This window comes from Orbicella faveolata, unplaced genomic scaffold (genome assembly GCF_042242905.1).
Source record: "Orbicella faveolata isolate gen_17 unplaced genomic scaffold, um_ofav_v1 contig_14, whole genome shotgun sequence".
Taxonomy (NCBI): Eukaryota; Metazoa; Cnidaria; class Anthozoa; order Scleractinia; family Merulinidae; genus Orbicella; species Orbicella faveolata.
In genome coordinates this window covers 20,852,078-20,872,902 of record NW_028301541.1, presented here as the reverse complement: position 1 = coordinate 20,872,902, position 20,825 = coordinate 20,852,078, and the positions used below count along the sequence as shown (strand labels likewise).

At 37.5% G+C, this 20,825-nt stretch overlaps 1 protein-coding gene and 1 long non-coding RNA gene across 3 annotated transcripts in view; one reads left to right on the top strand and one right to left on the bottom strand.

The window, feature by feature from the left end:
• Window positions 1–9,337, bottom strand: part of LOC110043779 (vitellogenin-6-like) — a 32,979-nt gene extending 23,642 nt beyond the window's left edge. The window contains exons 1-5 of the mRNA XM_089287014.1: window positions 9,249–9,337; window positions 8,848–8,962; window positions 1,936–2,060; window positions 1,385–1,402; window positions 376–530 (exon numbers count right to left, since the gene is read on the bottom strand). Of these exons, the coding sequence (XP_089143140.1) occupies window positions 376–530; window positions 1,385–1,402; window positions 1,936–1,978 (216 nt within the window). The 5' untranslated portion in view covers window positions 1,979–2,060; window positions 8,848–8,962; window positions 9,249–9,337. The remainder of the gene's footprint in view (window positions 1–375; window positions 531–1,384; window positions 1,403–1,935; window positions 2,061–8,847; window positions 8,963–9,248) is intronic.
• A 1,668-nt stretch (window positions 9,338–11,005) lies between these two features.
• Window positions 11,006–20,350, top strand: LOC149114473 (uncharacterized). Of its 2 annotated transcripts, XR_016206478.1 has the most exons (4): window positions 11,012–11,223; window positions 13,722–13,802; window positions 18,672–18,863; window positions 19,260–20,350. It is a non-coding gene; the product is annotated as an uncharacterized LOC149114473 (long non-coding RNA). The 2 variants fall into 2 exon arrangements; XR_016206477.1 differs by lacking the exon at window positions 18,672–18,863 and having other exon boundaries at window positions 11,006–11,223.
• Window positions 20,351–20,825: the final 475 nt, after the last annotated feature.

Here is a 20,825-nt window from a genome sequence, read left to right as displayed (position 1 = left end):
AAGCTTATTTATATTAAAACTACGGCTGCATGTGTGTATGCAAACGAACAGTCTGTTTTAGACGTTATTCTGTGTTTCACCTCTGAAAATTATACTAAAACAATTACTCGCCTTAGGCTCGGTGAACATTGGTGAATATTCCCCTCGAATTCATCTCGGTGAATATTCAGCAATGTTCACCTCGCCTTCGGCGAAAAATTGTTAAACAGAGAGGTGTATACGCCTGAAACTTCTTGTATAAAGGGTGCCTCTGTTCATATTACGAATATGTGAATAAAACAACACTGTAATCATAAGGTCTGAGAGTTTGCTAAAGCTTTTTCGGGTGCGAAAACTTTTCGGGACCGTCAAGAAACGGGCCCCAGGACCGCTTACCGTAAATTGAAACTGGGCCTTCGGCTTCGTCTTTAGGACATCAAGATGTGCCTGGCACTTTACTCTCAGTCCCAGGGTCTTCGCCGATCCGCTCCGAACAGCATGGGTCACATCAGTTTGGTAGTTGTACGTGTATCGCTTGCCTTTCTCGTAGCCTGGGGATGAGGAATGACGTCATGATTAAGTAGTTTCTCATTCTCGTCCCCACAGCCCTTTTCGCGTCTCTTAGCCGGCAGGGCCTGGGCAAGTTCATGAAAATAATTTTCAAAATGGCCACACTTCTCTTTCAAAAATATATTAACAAAAGTTGATAAAAGAAAAAAAAAATATCATAAGCAAATGATATTTCTAAAACAATGCTACTGTAGTTTGACCTCAATGAATCTCTCCCACGGAGGAGGAAAGAGGGATAAAATTACGTCTGAAAAAATGCAGGTTCTAGTAAACATCGATTGAAGATATGAATTACTTTAAACTTCATAATCAATGGAATGGAAAGCTTAATTGTCATCTAATGTGGTTTCAATATTAAAACCCTAATGTGTGACAATTTAATTGAAAGCTATTGAGCAGTACTTTCATGTGGTACTGTTTATTATGCTGTACAAGGTGGTTCTAACTTTTAGGTCTGTGGATGAAACCCTAGTGTGTGACCATTCAAATGAAAGCTTTGAGCAGTACTTTCATCTGGTACTGTTTATTATACTGTACAAGGTGGTTCTGACTTTTAAGTCTGTGGATGAAACCCTGGTGTGTGACCATTCAAATGAAAGCTATTGAACAGTACTTTCATGTGGTACTGTTTGTTATGTCATACTAGGTGGTTCTAACTTTGAAGTCCGTGGATGAAACCTTAGTGGCCGACCATTCATATAAAAGTGCTTTTAAGGTAGCTAACAATAGTTTCCAGGTCTTTCCAGCATTTAAAGTTAGATGCATCAATTGTAACACAATCATTGCCAAATCCAGATTATGTTGTTAACAACAAACAAAATGAAATCGCACTTACCAAGACGCATAGAGGCAGCTGAAGGAAAAGAGAAAAGCAGCAAGTTAACTTCAATGTAAATCAATTAACAGAAATGTAAAATTCAATAAATACTAACTAAATGACAAAATTAGACATATCTTCAAGCAGTTCTATGCTGGATCAAAATTTCAGTTATTAGAATCCAAGCCCGAATATACATTAAAAAAAAATGAGCCTGGCATCATGCTTTTCAGGTCTCTCCATATTGTAATAAATTTCCAATCGTGCCATCGTTTTGAGTTCTCCTTCTTCGGATTCTAGCAATTTTCAGAGTACTGTTCTATAAATTTAAACCGTTATTTCTGGGTTTCTATGAACCAGGTTGCTACACTTAAATGCTATATTGCTCTAGAATAAATCAGTTGTTTGCTAGAGAAGGAAACGAGAGTTGAAAGGGTCAAACATTATCAGACGAATATACTGAAATGTAAAATCTGTACTGTAATAGTAAAGATTCCGCGCGAGACTTGATAATTAAACCATATTTCTACGTTATAAAACAGCGATAATAGCAGAAAACGTTTACTTACAAGCTGCACTCAGCGTCAGAAGGATCAAGACAAAGGAATTCATTGTGAAGAACTTTCGACTTGCGACTTCCTCAGCAATGTTGAAGATGATACGTTACTCTGCTTTTTATACTCTACAATGAAAGCTAGCATAAACACGTCGAAGGAGTTTTAGTCACAACATGGTAGTTTTAAAGTTGGACTTTGGTAGCGCTTCCATTTATAGAGTAAACTTTTTCATTTCACATTTAAAGAGCTGGGGCTAGAAGAAGAACGCGTTTCTTGATTTAGACATAACACTGGCTAAATGTTGCTGAATTTAGCTCTTATATTTACGTTTTACCAGTCTTTTTTTTTTTCAGTTGTAGCATAAACAAGACAGTCACAAGTTTCGAAATCGTGATCGTTTGATTTCTGGGGATAATACTTTGAAAAAACCCTTAGCCATAACATAAGCTTAATTCAACTCTTAAATTTCGTTTTTACTGGGGGTTCCTTTATTTTTGCTGTAAACTAGACCCTCGCGAGTTTCGAAGCAGTTCCGATAATGATCCTATTGAGGCTAGAATAGAAAATTGTTTACTTTCCTCTGATACAACATTTTCGCCCTTTTCAGGCTTCACTGGTGGCCTAATGTGGTATGAGGCTATTTTCAGTTTCTAGCAGATCTGAACTTTGTCCAGTTTGAAGCCGAAATTACCAAGACAAGATTTCAGACTTGTTCATCAGTAAATGTTGTCAGTAGGAAGTAATTGCAAAAGTAGAACAAACAGGACGCGAAACCATATAGTGTTTCCCATGCGTTTTCGTAATAATTTCTGGGAAATTATAGTCGTTAACATATGCTCAAACTACAGTTTAAGTTTACTGCAGTCCTTCGGGGGTGTCTTTCAGAAAATCTTTCTTACTCGCTTCGGGAAAATTGAGATCTAACGGAAGGCGTCTGGCAACGAGGAAACCGAAAAGAAATAAAGCGTTCTATAGTCAGCTTGAGAGAAAAAAGTGCGGGAAACCGAATGCGAAACTAGCAACTAAGGCCCCATTCATGATAAGGTCTCGGGCACCCGAGACAACCCTCCTCCCGAGTTACCCTGGCCAAAGTAACTTTTAGCTTATTTCTTCGCAAAATTCAACCAACCGTTTACATTAGGATCGCGAACAAGACTCGGGGGGCGAGACAACTCGGGTGGGCTAGTTGTCTCGCCTCGGCAGGTAGCCGGTAACCCTTGCAAGCGGGTCAACTTTTCTTCATGTAAGCGCTTCGGCTCGCCTAACCGGGACAACTCTCGACGTGGCGAGTGTCACGTAATGCTCAGATTTAGGATTTAAAGCAGAAATTCGTATCAAAGAAGTGAAAATGAACTCGGCAATTCCCCCTGTGATCGAATGATCGAGGGAAACTCAAAGAAAGAGGGATATTTGCACATTTGATTATTCAATAAGGGTTAGGAATAATCATGCAGGGTCAACTTTGACTCGGCTTACAGGGACTACGTTTTTACATATAAATCCTCGATAAAGTCGCCTCGGGGGAAGGATGGTCTCGGGTGCCCGAGACCATATAACTGGGGCCTAAAATAGATCAACCAGTGATCCGAAACAAAACGTGGTTACAAGCAACACTCATTTGATGTTAACAATTTAGTCAAATCTTTGTAATTCAAGTCCACGAAAAACCCACTGGGTGTCCTATGTTTAATTAGGATTATAACTTTTCTAACAATTTTGTTTTGAGCTAGTTAATTGGCTCACATGTTAGACAGAAAATTCTCTTTCGAGGTATCTCCAGTTTGAACGTTGTAAATGTTTTAAAACTTCACGTTTAATCAGTTGTAAGCTTTGTCCATCGACACGCGGAGACAAATGAAAGAATGCAAGTTTATTCAGCTGTTTTGTCAGCCTTGTAATTTTCCTTAAGTTTGTTCATCTAATATTTGAAGGCAGAATTTTTATAGTCATCAATTTATAAATAACTTTTATTCACGAGCTTTTGCTACTTATCTATAAACCGTAATAAAAGTTTATAAACTCAACATCACTTGTATCAACACACAGGAAACTTTTTTTTTTCACTAAAACATCACCCCACCAACTAATATTACAAAGGTCGACATGTCCCCATTTTATATTTTGATTTGCAGATTCCATTCTATTTTACGTTCAGCTAAAAATGTTGAGACAGAATACGTTTTGTTTTGGCTATACGAATTTGAGTACCGTTGAACCTCACTTTCGGCTGTACACAAGCTTTTCGTTTGGTCCGAGCTCGTGCTCATTTTCTCTTGCTGTAATCCATAATTTTCTCGTAAGTTAATCTGCTAATATAGAAACCATATGAGAACCTTCTTGCTCTCTTATGGAGCGTGATAATCACCCCATAATCTGAAACACTGTTTAATCTTTGTTTTCAAACCCGCCTAGCCCAAACATATAACTGTAAAGATTTTTCAACCCCACATAACGCTTATAAACGAACAACAGGAGAGCTTTATATCGCACTTGCCGTTTAATCCCATTCACAGACGAAAGATGTTTACTCTATTCAAAAAGTCGTTTATGCTGTCTCAACTGAAGCCCTCGGCGAGAACGTGATGGATTGTGACCGGACAAAGCATAATTGGAAAACCCTGCTGTATTTTTGATGGATATTGCACGTACATGCTTGTATGTAATCTAAAAATCCAACAAAATTGAAAGCAGATTCCTTTCATCACGGAGCAGTACAGAGTAGCAGTTGGCGCGGAACATTTTTTGGAAAGAACTGAACTTTGTCCTCATTCAGATCAGCTGACATTTTTGACAAAAAACTTAGCTTCATCGTCATTCCGGTCTCAAAGTTCAGTTAAAGGGGCTTTCGAAGGCGATGTTGTGATAACTACGAGAAAACGAATTATTCGACTTGAAGCACATGAAATATGAAAGATGAAAGTGTCTCAATATGGCTTCAATGGAATGGTTCTCGCCCAGTTTTCTCTCGGATTTAAACGGAATTCAAGGATAAAACTTTTTATTATATGGCTACAGCTCCGTGAGCGGGCAAGATGAATCAAATCCTGCGCTGTGATTGGCTACCCGAGCGGGCAAGACGGAGCTATCTTGCCCGCTCAGGACTACCCGCCGTGTCCCGCAAGAAAAATTTCCCCTAAAGCCATATAATAAATCCTTTATTGACTAAGCTTGTTCGGTCAAGATGGCTGGATATTGGCCTCTTTTTTGCGAGTACATGGACCTCAATTCCGTCTCGGTCCATAAACACGCAAAAAAAGAACTTGGCCAATATCCAGCCATCTTGACTTCACACTTGATCAATATCCCATACGTATATGTTATTTCTGCCTTCTAAACACATGAAAGGCCGAAGTCCGCCTCAGTTAGTTGTTTTTCAACGGCAGGTTTTCGGTTCAGAGTTTTATTTATACATTATTATAAATAACTGAGATACTACGCGCACTCTCATTGGTCGGTAGGTGTGCTTAGATGAGAATATGTAAACACGGTTGCGACGTTTTAGATTCGCGCGGATTCGCAATAGAGCAGTTTTTCCGTGTTTACACTGATAGCCTCAACTAAACACATGGGGGGTTGTGAGAATTCTCTATACAACCCTCGACTGCGTCTCGGGTTTGCATAACTGTCTCGAATTCTCCGAACTCCCCTCGTGTTTAGATGAGGCTTTGAAAACACGGAAAAAGTGCTCTTGCTTAATTTTTAAGTTATTTCCGAGGGACTAATGGCCCCAAACAACGACAACGATCGAGTGGACATTTCATACCAACCGAGTGTTTTATAACTAAAATAAAGCATGTGGATAGACGTTGATCGAAGCAATTTGTTGTCGTTAAAATATTTTTAGCCTCATGCTTTCCCAGCGTTTAGCGTTTTTTTTTAAACACCATATTAAACCGAAAACTAAAATAGCTGAACAAATACTTGGTGAAATTCCTCTAATTTTAAGCTGCATTTAAGTTCTAATCTTTCCACAGTTTACTTATCACTGGATCAAATGGAATTTTGCTCAGTTTACCGCCCAAATTAAGATAACGGTAACTTCTCGGTATTTGGTAATGTAATCCTGTTTCCTTAAAAAAAAAAAGTCTAGAACCTTTCTTGAATTCATCCGGAAACAAAACCTATCTTGAGCCTTTCGCTATGAGCTTGAGGGCGTTAAGTGGAGGTCTTTGGCATGAAATTTGCAGCTTAAATTTGCTTACACAAAAAGCGACACCGACAATGCTGAGAATATATGCTGCTTTTTATAGTTCATTTGCTTCGTCCTGGTTTGTATTCTGCCAAGTAAAAGGTAACAGTCGGGTAATTGCTTGCCTATTAGGTTTTTCATATGTTTACGTGCCATGACTCACATGCCCAAATGAACATATCAGCCTGTAGTCTTCTCGATCGTCGTCAACTGTGATGAAGTGGTTAGGTTGAGCTTAAACTGCGTGAAATTATAACCCAATCTGTACTCGGCCCCATACCGCTACTTACGACTCACTTAAAGTAAAACAGAATTTTACATATTTTTGTTGTTATCTTACAAAGCTCAGATTTAGAAGTTCAAGTGAGTTTTACTGTCACCTGGCCGACTGCCTGCCTGATCGATAAGTCATGGAAAAACACCGCAATCTCCCACAGCATTTACACCGACTCAACCAACATCTTTAAGATCCTTTAATAGCGGCATACCGTGCATTAGAACTGGCCAGGTTTCGTAGAATTGTTCGTGCGCAAAGTATACTAAGACTATTAGAATTGTCCTATTTCGGTACCCCCATCCTGTGTTTCAAGTTCAATGTTAATTCTTTCAAGTTAGAACTAAATACGAGACAATTTAATCTTGCGAGCTATTTGAAGTTATTCGAAGAATCGGAGATAAGCCCTCTCAATCTTCTCCATGCTCGTTCTTTTTGGCTTTAGCATTACAACTTAAGTGTTTTCCTTTCTTACTAATAATTTCTTCGATTTGGAAGTAGTTTTACGTGTGTGTTTTCAAAAGATGGCCGTAATGTCTTATTTATCGTTGGGTTTCGCTGGTACTTTACACACAGTTCTCTTGTTGTATCGGCAAACATGTTCTACCAACATACCAGGGCATTTTAATATATATTTTGCAAACAAACTTACGTGATCTGTTGTTTTAATAAAGGGCTAACCTTCGTTTCGGAGAAAAAAAATTACAAATCTGTGATCGGGTCGAGAATTTACGTCTTTTTGTCTAAATCTCTTGGACAAACATGGCGAGAGAAACAGATGCCAGAACGTTGTTGTAGAGCGGATGAAAACTCTTAGAAAGAGTAGAAATAATCCACTGAAGATTCCCAAAATAAACTTTTAATCCGATGAAAATGAACAGATTCCTTGTTGATTCCATGATAAACGCTATCGGAAACGACACTTGAGGACTATAAGAAGGAGAATGGAATTAAAATACTAAATTATGCGTGTGATGTAGTGTATCAGCTCCTACCTCGTTCCTATGATCGTGGGAACGAGGTTAATTACGCATTCGTCACAAAGTCCGAGTATTACGGTAGTCTGTCATGTGTGGAACTGTTTAATATACCGTACAAGGTGATTCTAACTTTATAATTCTGTGGATAACACCCTGGTGTGTGACCATTTAAATGAAAGCTATTGAGCAGTACTTTTATGTGGTTCTGTTTGTTATGCTGTACAAGGTGGTTCTGACATTTTGATTCTGTGGATTAAACCCTAGCGGTGTGACCATTCAAATGAAAGCGGTTAAGCAGTACATTCATGTGGTACTATTGAACAAGCTGGTTCTAACTTTAAAGTGTATACCATTCGTAGGAGGCTGAGGAGCACAGCTACTGTTTTTGTTTTAAATATAACTGTTGAACTTTGGCATATACTGAGCGAGATGCGTCTCCGATTTCGTTCAACGTGTTTGGCATCAGTCCTCAAATGCGAAGATTATTTTCCGGCATTATCTTAGTTGCAGCTTGTCATGAGAAAAATGCAATTATTTTTCTAATGACAGAGTTGAATCAGGTTATTTACCAGCAATTTTCAAGCCATCATCGCCTTTAGTTGATTAAAACTTGTGTCGAATCCAAATCTTTATCAGGGGGGTACCAAGCATCTTTCATGGTTTAGCAAGTGAGAAAGTTAATGAAGCGCCAAGGGCCCGAGCGGCTAGATAGGTCTGGGGCATGCCCCAAGAAATATTATAATTAGGGGCTGCCGGAAAAATGCTGTTTTCCAGGCAACAGTTTCATAAATCAAAACCATCAAACTGACGTTAAGTATTAGTAACGTAGGTTGTTTATATGTCAACTTTTGGGATGATTATTAGTAGGTTAATAGGAGAGTCTAGAGACTGTCAAACTAGCCGATTTGATAACCAAAGACACTGTCCTCAGTAAATATATAGGTCCGCACGTGCGTACGTGCGTCTATTGTCACTACGCCCGTTCAATCCCGAGGTCATAAAATTTTTAGACATTTTACCGACACTCCCTTTTTCCTATTCATCAAGTCCAGCGAGGGGGTGTTTAAATCCATACGCGATAGTAGTGGGAGGGATAATTTTTGCCCCTAATCGTTTGGCCGAGGAAGAAAACTGAGTTCAAAAAAGTAGATAACTTTTCGAGCCCTTGACGACAGTAATGCAGGATGTAATAGTTTTCACAAGCCCTTAATGACAGCAACCAAGTATATATCTTCCATTGACAGTATATTTCGTAGTGAATTATGTATCTTAAAAGATGCCTTGGAATAGATACTCCAATTTATATACTATTTCGTGTCTTAGAGTATAGCGCGATTCCGTTAATATCACTATTCGACGATAGTCAACTTTTGAAGATATGTTGTTACAACTCAAGATTTAATTGATGGTATCAAGTTTCATTTAGCTATAAACACAATAATATCAGATTCCATTTTGCTACTTTAAACAAGGAAACGCACCTTTCCCAGTGATCACTTTGTCCCCACTTCATAAACCAAGTAAAAAGGGTCCTAGAATTGACACCTTTTCTTTGTTTGTAGACTCTTGGTTGCAGATTAGCTTTCTGTGTGTTAACTGAAATATATTACAAGGTACAGTTACGTTTTTTAGACCTTGCGTTGTCTAGTTGTAATGTTTGTAACCGCTGTTTGTTTTCTTTTCCTTCTGAAATTGAAATGGATATTTCTGAAGGTAGTCTTATTGCTTGAACCAGGAATCGAATCGCGAATCAAACGGGAACAGTTTTCAGAGAAGACTATTTTCTGCTACTCGCTTAGCGCGAGCCCAGGGAATATAGAGGACAGTAATATTACCGGAGCTGTTATCGTCGTAAATTCGTGCTGTTACAAAAATGACTTACCACTCAGGATGTTTCTCAGTCCCAATATTTTTTCTTCGAATACCCTAAGCTTCGTCACCGATTAGCCCTCCGTCGAGAACAAGAGATGAGGGGACGTAATTATTTTAAATCTTACCAAACTTCTAATTCGGGATACAACAGATCATATATTAATTTATTATTGGGAAAAATACAATGAAATTGGACTTTTCTTCGGATTAAAGTAGGTAAAAAAGAGTTCTAACCAATAAGAAAGCTTAGAATTAAGTGAGCCAATTAAATAGCAGCGCCACTGCTCATGCGCTGCTACGAAATGCTATTACAGCCGTCTAACAACTTGGCGAATAGGGATGGGTTTAGCAAACCAACGACGGCAACGGCAACGAGAACGCAACCGAAACAATGTTTCTTGAGCAGAATAATGGTTATGTACGCGCGTTATAAATCATTCTTTATTCTGTAGCTGTCCTCCGCAAAACAACAACCGGAAATGTCCAAGTTCTACGTATTTTGGATAACGTGAATCCACACGACGGCTCATTTGTCACATTCTTTTTCAAATTTATCACTTGCATTACATATTTAGCAGGGAATTTAAGTAACCACGAAGGCGACGCCAACAAAAAGTGAGTACATATTTTACCTACCAATCTCGCTATTCTCGTAAGACGTTCACTTTGTTTATCACTGTCAAAACTGAAAAAAAACTGAATATGGAAAAAAAAAAATTAAATTCGAAATAGAAATTTATAAAATTAGCTGTCTTGGTTCACGTTCTCCAGCAACGCTTTTTTTTGGTCATTTCACTTTGTTGTTTTGCAGAGGACAGCAAAGAAAAATTTCAGGTGTATGTTTGGAAGAAAACAATTATTTCAAAATAATGATGACAGATTGACAGCAAAATATGAAAACGCTCAAATGCAGGGGCGTGAGGTTCGCTTTGACATGGGTTACACACAAAAAGAAGGTTAATGGAGCGCACAAAGGCTCGAGGCCCGCTGGAGAGGCCTGAGGACATGCCCCAGGGAATGTTATTATTAGAGGCTAGAAAATGTCGTTTTTCAAGCAACAGTTTCCTACATTGAAAAACGTTGAGTATTCAATAACTTATGTTCTTTGCATGTTGGATAATTGATAAGTAATTAAACCAGCCGACTGGCGATTTAATTAATAAAGACCCTTTTCACCAGTAAAGATATAATGAGCTTTTTTTTCCTGGATTTCCGGAGGTACGCACGTCCGCACGTGCGTATATGGTTGCGAAGCTCCCATGGTTGTCATGTGAAGTCATGCCGTATATCATGAAACGTGAAAAGCGTCCTAAAATATCTCAGAGTGGGAGCGACTATCTTCCTAGCATTTAATTTTCAATAGATATTTGTCAGAATATGGCACCTAACTGCATGCTGAGTCATCTAAGTAGTTTAGGTTTTAGAAGAAACAAAACACAAATCGCGGTGATAAACGCGGTTTGTGTTTTGTTTCTTCTAAAGCTACGATAGCCAAGGAAAAAGAGTGTTTACGATTTAGTTTAGGTTTTATTTAATCCAAAGTTTAATTTTAGAAAAAAGGACGCAGTGTTTTTAGTCTTAAAACATATAGTGTTTTAAATAATCCTTCTCAGCATACCCTCAGCTTCGCAATGACATCATTTCACGCCCAGTCTTTTGTCGGCTTTGAGTAACAGCTGAATAGAGACTGGGAACGAGTCCTGTAGAAGATTTCCGGCGCGTTTATCACTGTAGCGTTGCACTTTCGTCCTGCGTAGCAGACATGTCTAACACCTTTTGACCAATTGTATGCGTTGTTGTTTCTTCCAATGAAAATGCGTTGTGATCGTGTCCTCTGAGATTATTTTACTAGGGGACGGGACGGTGTTTGCCAGTTGAAAGCTCGAAACCTATCGATTGTGACTTTTATCGTGAGGGTGTTTTGCCGGATCTTTCTACATGTTCCGAAACACATTTACAGCTGCCTTTGAAGCCTAATATTGTTGGTAAGAAGCTTTGTGAAGTGTAGTGTATTGTATTATGTTGTTTGTAGAAATGGAGTGAGCAATTTATATGGCTCAAGTCTACGAAGCCATTTCGACATGTTCATCAGCAATCTAAGTTTTGTTGATCGTGTTGCTTTCAAGCGGCACGAACTAAGCTGGCACTAGTTTGTATAGTCCACACTGTTGTGTTTTGAATTTTGCAATTAAGATCTGCCTCCGTCACGGGCATAAAGAAGCGCTGTCGTGCAGACAGAGCAAATTTTCATTCAGCTTATTACCACCTTGTATCGCCAAATGCCACCAAATATACAGCTTAGTTGGATAAAAATGCTATAGAGCAAAGCAAAAACAGTAGTTTCGAAATAATGTGCAGGATTGCAAGGATTAAAATTGGTTACAGTTCAAGAAATTTGAGTTTAGTTCAGGATGTCAAGAAATCGAGTTTACCATTCTTGTGACAGTTTGAACTTTCGAGCCTTTATTTTGTCTGGTATTTCTTTGCTTCTATCAGTATTGGGAATGATTTCTACCGATGTTAAAGTAAACTTAAAAGTAATCTCCTGGGCACAATCATGAAAACAAATGCACAATACATTTCCCTGAATGTTTCCTACCAAGCACAGTCTCTAAAAATAAATTAAAATAGGTCACCATGCTTGCAAAAGAGATATGATGTACCAGTCTTACCCTATTTTGCCAGGTCTTTTAAATAGTACTATTCATTTATTTTATCACTCCGCATTACATTTTGCGGTGGCTGGAAGGTACAGTTTTTTGATGAACTTTGATAGGCATACATGAATTTTTGAGCATAAGGAACAACATAATAAACAACTTATGCAAAAGAATCGAAAATAATCCAAGTGACATACAATCCATGAGTAATGATTTTGTTTTTGATGCTATTGAATAAGTGTAAAATTCTGCGCTTGAAGCGTTCGCAATATAGTGCTAAGGAATCACCAGTTAAGGTCAGGGTTGTTTGTCCTTCTGTTCTTCTTTTCCTCTGTTGTTGACTTGCTACCTTTAAGCTGTTTGTTACGAAGCAGTGTTTTGTAGACACGCAGTGTGTATAGTCATCATGTGAGGCTGCTTCAAGAAGTGCTTGCCTAGGTTTCCTTTTCTATGCGGCTGGTCCAATTAGTACATATTATAGTTCACCACTGAATTTTCTGCAATTCTTATTGGTTTAAATTGATCACGTGACGCAATAGTGTTCATCCGTGGAGAGACGCTATCAGCCCATAGTGCCTGTCTGAGGAAAATACCCGGATGGATAGTACTCGTCCGTGTAAATGTTTCTGTAAAGAAGCGGGCTTACAGAAAGTAAACAATTGAAATATATTAAGTGGGTTTTTGTCTGTTTTCTTTTTCAAATTTTACATTTGGCTTCAACAACCTTCCATGGCTTTCATCTAAAAAAGTTGAAAATAATTCAATATGAATTTTGAACTGGCACGCAGAAGAAAATTTAGTGGTGAACGATAAAGACAATAGAGTGTTTATGTCTCGGAACTATCGGTTGATAGTTGTCCCTTGGAAATTTGATGTTCTTAAGACTAGCATATTTGTTTTAAGAACATCAAATTTCCATAGGGCAACTATCAACCGATAGTTCCTCGACAGAAACTCTCTATTGTTTAAATAGGGATACATGCCAATACCTTGTCATGTCTTCATTAGGTGGCATTGCCATTATCTCTTTGTGCCAGCTCTTGTGTGAGGAACATTGCCATTCTTGTTATCTTCTGGAGAATTTATTCATGTTTTTGGATACTTGGGGTCTTTTTGTTCTTTTGATGTAAAAACAATTAAAGAAGGAGAAAACGGTTTGTTTATCTACTTGTATTTTTATTCTCAAGGATGTCTTTTATCTCTTGGTAAATATATATGGGTTATTGACCAAGTGTGAGGTCAAGATGGCTGGATATTGGCCAAGTTCATTTTTTGCGAGTTTATGGACCGAGACGGAGTTGAGGTCCATAAACTCGCAAAAAAAGAACGAGGCCAATATCCAGCCATCTTGAACAAACAAGCTTGGTCAATAAAGGATTTATTATATGGTTTTCGGGGAAATTTTTCTTGCGGGACACGGCAGGTAGTCCCAAGCGGGCAAGATAGCTCCATCTTGCCCGCTCGGGTAGCCAATCACAGCGCAGGATTTGATTCATCTCGCCTGCTCGCGGAGCTAGCCATATAATAAGATGTAGTTCTCACCAGCTAAACTTTGCCACTAGAGATTCAGTCTGTTCTGTTTTGGTTTCATTGTCAGTTGAAATAGACTTTAAAAACCTAGGTCTTGATAAGATAGTCATACTCTTGCAGTTGTTTCTGATTGAATTTTGTTTTCTTTTAAATTTCCCTTTACTGAGGAACAGCTTTTAATCTACAAGGCTGTACATGTATGTTATTTTAAAACAGTCAGTGTAACTTAAAATATAATTGCATTTGTGTGATTTTGTGTTTAACAATAATGCTTTGAATTTCTGTTTTTGCAGTAATGGATGATCATCATGGGTTGGATGAGGGAAAACATGCACAAACCAAAGAAAGTCGTAGTAGAGAAGGAACTAGGGATGGTGAGCATCAGCCCTTACCATGATATGCATCAGTTGCCATGCATTGATAACTTTTTTAGAGTTGTGTCTTGCCAAAATAATTCATTTTTTTGTTACCTGTAGGTAATTGGGTCTTAACTGTAATGGCAGCACTTTCTCAAGAATTTTAGGGCGTATGTCCTCATATTATACTTCAATATCTGGTTAGCTTATGAGTTTTTTCTTGTACACTAAGTACTCCAGCAATACTAAGAAGAACATTGCAAACCAAATGTGTTAGAGGAAGCCAACTTTTATGTATTAGAGAAAGCCAACTATTATGTGTTAGAGAAGGCCAACTATTTTTCAAAACACATCTTCTTCGCACCTGGATAAATTAGCCAGTTTCTAGTTTTTAATTCCTTTTCATCCCTGCTATGAAGGCTTAAAATTTAGCACAGGGAGTGTTTAGTAGATGGAGTTTCAAAATCTTAAGGAAGAAGTGATTTTACAGTACCACGTTAATGCACAGCTTATTATTCTTGTGTATCCATTAAACTAGTCAACAACCCATTGTCCCCAATAGAACAAAATAATTTTGTTTTTAAAATTGATATAAAATAAAAGTGTCAACTTACCGGTAGTTTGGGAGGTTCTGTGGTATATTATAGGTTAAGGTATAGATGTATGGCAGTGATACAAGCAATTTTTGCTGCATGTTACACAGAAGATATTTGCATATCATATGTAGTTACTCAAGCATTTGTCGCAGTGCACATATTTTTTCTATTCTTTGTTGTGACTCTTATTTAAAACCCCAAAAGCTGTGAACAAGACAGCTTGTAGGAAGTTGAGCTTTCTGTGTTAGCAAATGACAACCTTGACTTAAATGACAAAACTGGTAAACCATACATGTACAATTGCCCCTACTGTATTCTACATGTATACTTACAGCCTGCAAAGCACTCACTTTCTTTCCTGCAATGGTTTGGGGCACAACAAACATAAATGAATTAAGAGAGGTTGAGGAGTCGAGGAGGCAGAGTAAAGAAAACTTTTGGATGCCGCAAAGCTCTTAGAATGAGCTTGACGGCTATTAATGCAGTGTTTGACACTAACTTTCTTGCTAATTTGCCCTTAGGGCAACTAGTTCTGTTTTCGTTGGTTCCCCGTGTGTCTTTTTAGTTGCCTACCTGGTAGACTTTTGTTGCCCGTTAGCACTCACAAGAAAATTTCAACTTGCAGAAATGCTCAACTTTTTTATAAACTTGCCTTCTTGTTTTGGTGTTGCAACAGTGATTCATTGGGTGATTAATCAGTCATAGAGCACAACCCTCACAAGATTTTAAACATCCACGAACTGTGCCCACACATTTTGATGAGACTCCACTTTTCTAACAAATAGACCCAGTGAAGCACTTTTACTGGTCAAATACAATGAACCAACTGTCATGAATGAAAACATAATTCATGCCCAGAAGCACATCATTATCATTAATATTATTGTTATTATTTTTGTTGTCATCGTTGTTGTTTTTATTGCTATTTTTATTTATTATTATTGTTATTATTAATAATTGTCTTTTTAACTATATATTAAGGAATGGCAAAAAGATGGCTCAGCGTGTACCTGTAGTGCCTATTTTGTAATTGTCATCATAGATTAATAAAACTGCTTCTCTTCCTCACCAGAGATCAGTTGGGGAGTAGCTTACAATCCTGACAACAGTGCCCCATTTCTTTTTGAGTCACAACAGTAAAACTTATAGCCAAAATGTTGCCGTACCGTACAATTTGTGTGGAAAGACTTTGACACAAAAGTTATTTCCAAATACTGTTGCAAAATGCATCTTTGAAAATTCAGTGAGGTTATCAAGCATTTTATAGTATTTTAAGAACTAGGGATTAATGCTTTTTATGGTTCGCACGATCACTAATCGACTAGCCACTTTTATTTAGCAAGCTTTGGGGCAAGCTTCTCACAAAATTTGGGCTCATGGCTTGTTTTGGAAATGAGAATCAATTGTAGAAACTTTCAGTGAATGTTAGAGTTGAGTTAACATGTCATTGACCTTTAAGTTAATACTTCTGAACTTCTGCTCAAATGATTTCCCCAAAACTTGGGCATGGTTTGTATTAAGTCAGAATAAGCTGGTTCCAGAAATTGAGTAAAAGTATGCCAGCAAAATTTTTTTTACTGGTAGTGTTGTTGTCCAAAAAATGGGGTCCAGTCAAACACCAGTAAGAATAAAAATATTTTCCCCAGTAAATAGAATTAAGTAACATTATCACCGAGTGGAACACAAAATATTTCCCAAAATTTCTTAGCCAACACTTCAAAGCCCCAAAATTTATGTTGCAAACTTTGACATGGGGTAGTGTGCCCACAATAACTGCAGAACCACCTTAAGTAATGATGAAATGGAATCAATAGAATAACCATGATAAGAATGGTGTTATCCTTTTGATACAATATTAATAACAAACAGTGGGGCTTGACTTTTCAAAATTACAGAAAAACTCAAATTGCATCTAGGGCCACCAGATCACAGTTTTCAAGCAACATACATTTAAATAGAAAGGAATTGTTAGCCAAATTAACTTTAACTAAAAATAACAGGCACTTTTTAAAAATAAAGTGGTTTGCTATTAAACAGTTAAAAAACGGTTCCTTTATATTGCGATATGTAGAAACATAAAAAATGAAAAGGGTTTGTCAAACACAACTCGATACACCACCACCACCCACATAAATTATGATACTCTCCCATGTAGATATGGAAGGAAAACACCTTGTTTTCACTCTAAGAGGAACTGGAGTTTGCAAGCCCTGACAGCAAGCCCTGACAGTTGTTCAGATTGGTTTCTTTGGAGTTAATGACAATAAATTGATTAACACCAAATTAATTAAGAGAGCACTCGACAACCAAATTGATGGCATTTTGTTGGGTTCTTCATTAGGCCGTTGTTGTTGTTGTTTTTTATCATGACAGAACTCAAAAATGATATTGTTCTTAAAATGCTTGACAGTGGCCTTATAAATGAGTAGTTTTATGGACGTTATTTTGAAGATATGCTGTTGATGGACAAACCAAATAAATCTGACATGTTTTACAGTCAACAAATTTGAAGATGGCTTGATCCATTTCCTGGACATTTCTCTGAAAAGAACATCCATTGACATTTATAGGAATCACACAAACACTGGACAGAATGTCTTGTTTTCTGGTCAAGTACGTTGACTTGTCAAAATTACTTGGGTTAGGCCTTGTTGCACCAGGCTTCTCGTATATGTGAAATAGACTCTCTCATTCAGAAACAAAGAACAATGATGAAAACGTTCTGTTAGGGAATGGCTTTCCTAAATCTGTGGCTTCTAATCTTGTGAGGTGTTTCAGAAACAGTAGCTCGGAACCTAGAACATCTTATCCCAATAACAACAAGACTATGAGTTTTAAGGATTTTAAATTCTAATGTGGGGTTTAGGACTGGCACTAGTTTTGCTAGGCTAATGATGCAATTTTGAAAGCAGATGGGAGCTCCTCTGGGGGCCTGTCCAGGAATCCCCATCAATGTCCCAGACCAAAAATGGCATGTGCTTTTAGCTATTACTTCATCTCATGCAGGAAGGAAGTGATGTCTGAACAGTTTTCATTGAAGTGCCCTGAAACCAGAACCGGAGTATTGACAATATTACAAACAACGCAACAAAGAAAGTACAGGATGCAAAACAGAGCACAGTGATGCAAACCCAAATGCAAGTTAATTTTGAAACCAAATTGAAAATTGCTATGTAGAGTGAGACGGGTAACTGCAATCACAACTGGTGGTTTGCTATTTGCGTGAAAAATTAGCAGACATTAAGTTGAAGGAAGTGAGTTTATAGAGAAGTCCATTTGCATCATATTAATCAAAAACTGGTTTTCTTAGTTAGGTATAGAGATACAGTATGTTAATAAGTAGTTTCTTAGAAATCGATTTTGAAATAAAAACTAGCGCTAAAAAGTCACGACGTTTCGACCTCTACGAGGTCATTTTCAAGTGAGTAAATTTTCTACAATAGCATATAGCCATAAATATGTTAAAAACAACTTATAATAGATAAAAATGTGGCGAACGCTAAGATGTGATAAAATATGTGAAAAAGTGTTAAAAATATACAATGGAAAAATAAAATAATTTTAGCAAGAATTGCTCTAAACAAATAATTGAGCGCGAATTGAATCACACTGTTTGTTTAGCATTGGTTTCAGTTCTTTGATAAAAAAAAAAACATTTCAAAAATAAGGTAGACAAATTTGTTCTGACACTTTCTTAAGATTCGAAAACTCTGTGCGATGTCTTCTGGCTCCATATCGTGCTGCTCTCTGAGGTGGTTTCCGATTGCCGATCCTTTGTGTTCTTCAATTCGTTGGTGTAGGTGTCGGCACGTGTAACCGACATAGCCTGCATCACACAGGCCACACTGAAATGAATACACCACGCATTGTTGACTAACAAGAGGCTGCTTGTCTTCCCTGACCTTAATTTCATCCTTGATCTTTCTACTTGTGTAAACTGGGTTAATATCTGCGTTGATCTTCCGACTGAGGTCAGCCAGCTGTTTACGTACTACGTTTGCAGATTTCTGGTCCTTGTAGGGCAACACGATTCTGACTGGGGCTTCTCTTTTATCAGCCACTCGAGTATGTGAATCCTCGGACACTTTTGATTCAATAAATCTGCGAATGATTGACTGCACAAGGTCGTCAGGATAGCACAGTCGGGAAAAGATCTCTTTAAGGCGTTCACATTCCTCGTGAAAAAACTTCCACTTTCAAAATACAGTATGAATATTCATAATTTGAATTATAATAATACTGTTTTACTTTAGATTGTAATTCCAATGCTCTTTTTAAAAACTGATTTCAGTTTCATTAGGTAGTTTGGTGCTTTGGGCCCAAAACAGCAGCCTGGAAACGGTCCTTGTAAGTTGACAAGCCCTTGAATAGCCAGGAAGTTTCAAGAAATGGGCCCTGAAGAGGCAAAGGGCCGACTTCAGACACAACTTAAAGCGAGTTTCAATTAGTCCAGCAAATTTATTTCACTTTCCGTAGGAGGAAGGTAAATTTCTAAAGATAAACATGAAACGAATTACTACAAATAACTAACTGAAGACGGCAGAAAACTAAGAGGAAAACACAAACAGACGATAAACTAAATGGCTTACCAAAATGCTGGCAACGGGGTTCAGGGAACCAAGAAGATACAAGTGTACCGGACGATAAACTAGCACTAAACGAACATGAAAGGATAACCAAATATATACGCAACGAAATTTACATACGACGCGAGAAAAAAAGCATGCAGAATGTGAAAAAATACATTAACATACGGAACAAAAAAGGACACAAAGAAAACACGAAATAGCCGTAACAGGCCCCTTCACAGAAAGTTTCAGTTTTCCACAATATTGTTGTGTCTATTAATGAAGTAAATCCATCTCCATATTTTTAATAGCCTGGCCAAACCATACCTGGAGGCATTAGATGATATGATCGATGAGGAGGAGGGGGAGTTAGAAGAAGACAAAGAAGAAGAAGGACAAGAGGAACAAGAAGAACAAGACGATGATGAACACCTCTACAGAAAGTTAATAGAGGATGAGTATAGTGACAGTGATAAAATCAGTATTTATTTCGTAGATTTTTTAAATTTTTATCAGGATTTCCTTAACAGATGTATTAATAAGTAATAATTAAGTAAATAGAGGATGAGTCTGAAATTGTTTTGATTGTTCTACATTTACAACAGCTTATTCAAATTAGCCCAAGCTCAAAGGCTGAAGAAAATATGTCATTACTTTTTTTTTACTAAATGAACCACAAATCACTGTGACTAGTTTGTTGGATCTAGATTTAAGGGACAAAAGAGTGACAGAACTTTTCATCTTTGTAATAAGAACCCAGCCACAGTCGTGCCTGACTAACTGTGTCCACCTTCCTTGGTTTAAATAAGCTAATCAAAATGCATGAATGGTGAAAATATCAAGCATCATGTAACCTGTTGATCAGTCGACAACTCCACCTTTCACATTTCTTTTCATAATTTGGATTTGCCAGATTTGAATGGAAGTCATAGGAAAGTTGTTGAAAACATGTCAAAAAACGATGAAAAAAAATTAGTTTAGTGGTCTGTGTTAGAAGTGCACCACTGTAAATGCAATGATAAGTATTATATTAGTATGTCCAAAAGGCATTTATCTGTCAAAAATAGAATTTCTCAAACTAATTCTAACTTTGGTTACTTTGCCTTTGTAACAATACAAATCTAAAGATTATAGTGGTTTTACAACACAGGCTAAAAACATGCCCTAAAATATAATTTTCGAAAATGTTTGGATAAAGCAACGGTTTGTATCATACGTGAGCATTGCAGATAATTCAAGCCAATTAATTCAAGGTCACAAGTCAGATTGTTTTGGTTCGCCCGTGTGTAGAAAGATCTATAAGATTCCAGTTGATAGTGATAATGGTAATTATACCTGCTCATGAAAACACCAGTTGTATAAATTCCAGTCTAGCCATAAATAAATAAAAAAAGATTTGTAATCTTCTTTGTCATAACTGAATTATGTTATTGAACTAGTATGAGGTCCGTGTTGGTAAAACATTTGTCGAGTTCTTCGCCTTGTAATGTTACGGCGAGATCCAGACTTGTTAAAAAAAGAAATACCCATATCAGTATCCGACTTAAGTTTCATTCCATGTTCAATGGTAAATTCCTGAGGGGTGTGCCTACAAACGAGGACTAACAATAGAGCTATAAATCAGTGAACATAATAAATCCCTCTAAGATTCTCTAACCGAAACAAGTGATAGGTTGAGGTATCACTGAATTCCTAATTTTCAACCTTCTGCTTTCATTTCATCGTCTCTCCCGGTTAATAACACGTACCCGTCGTAGCTAGTTCCAGCCGATCCCAGGAATGCAAATCTCATTAGCAGTCAGTGCTCTCTCTGATAACCATAACGAGTACTTTTAAGGGTATCAAGTCTTATATCGGAGGTTCGGTGATATTTCTTT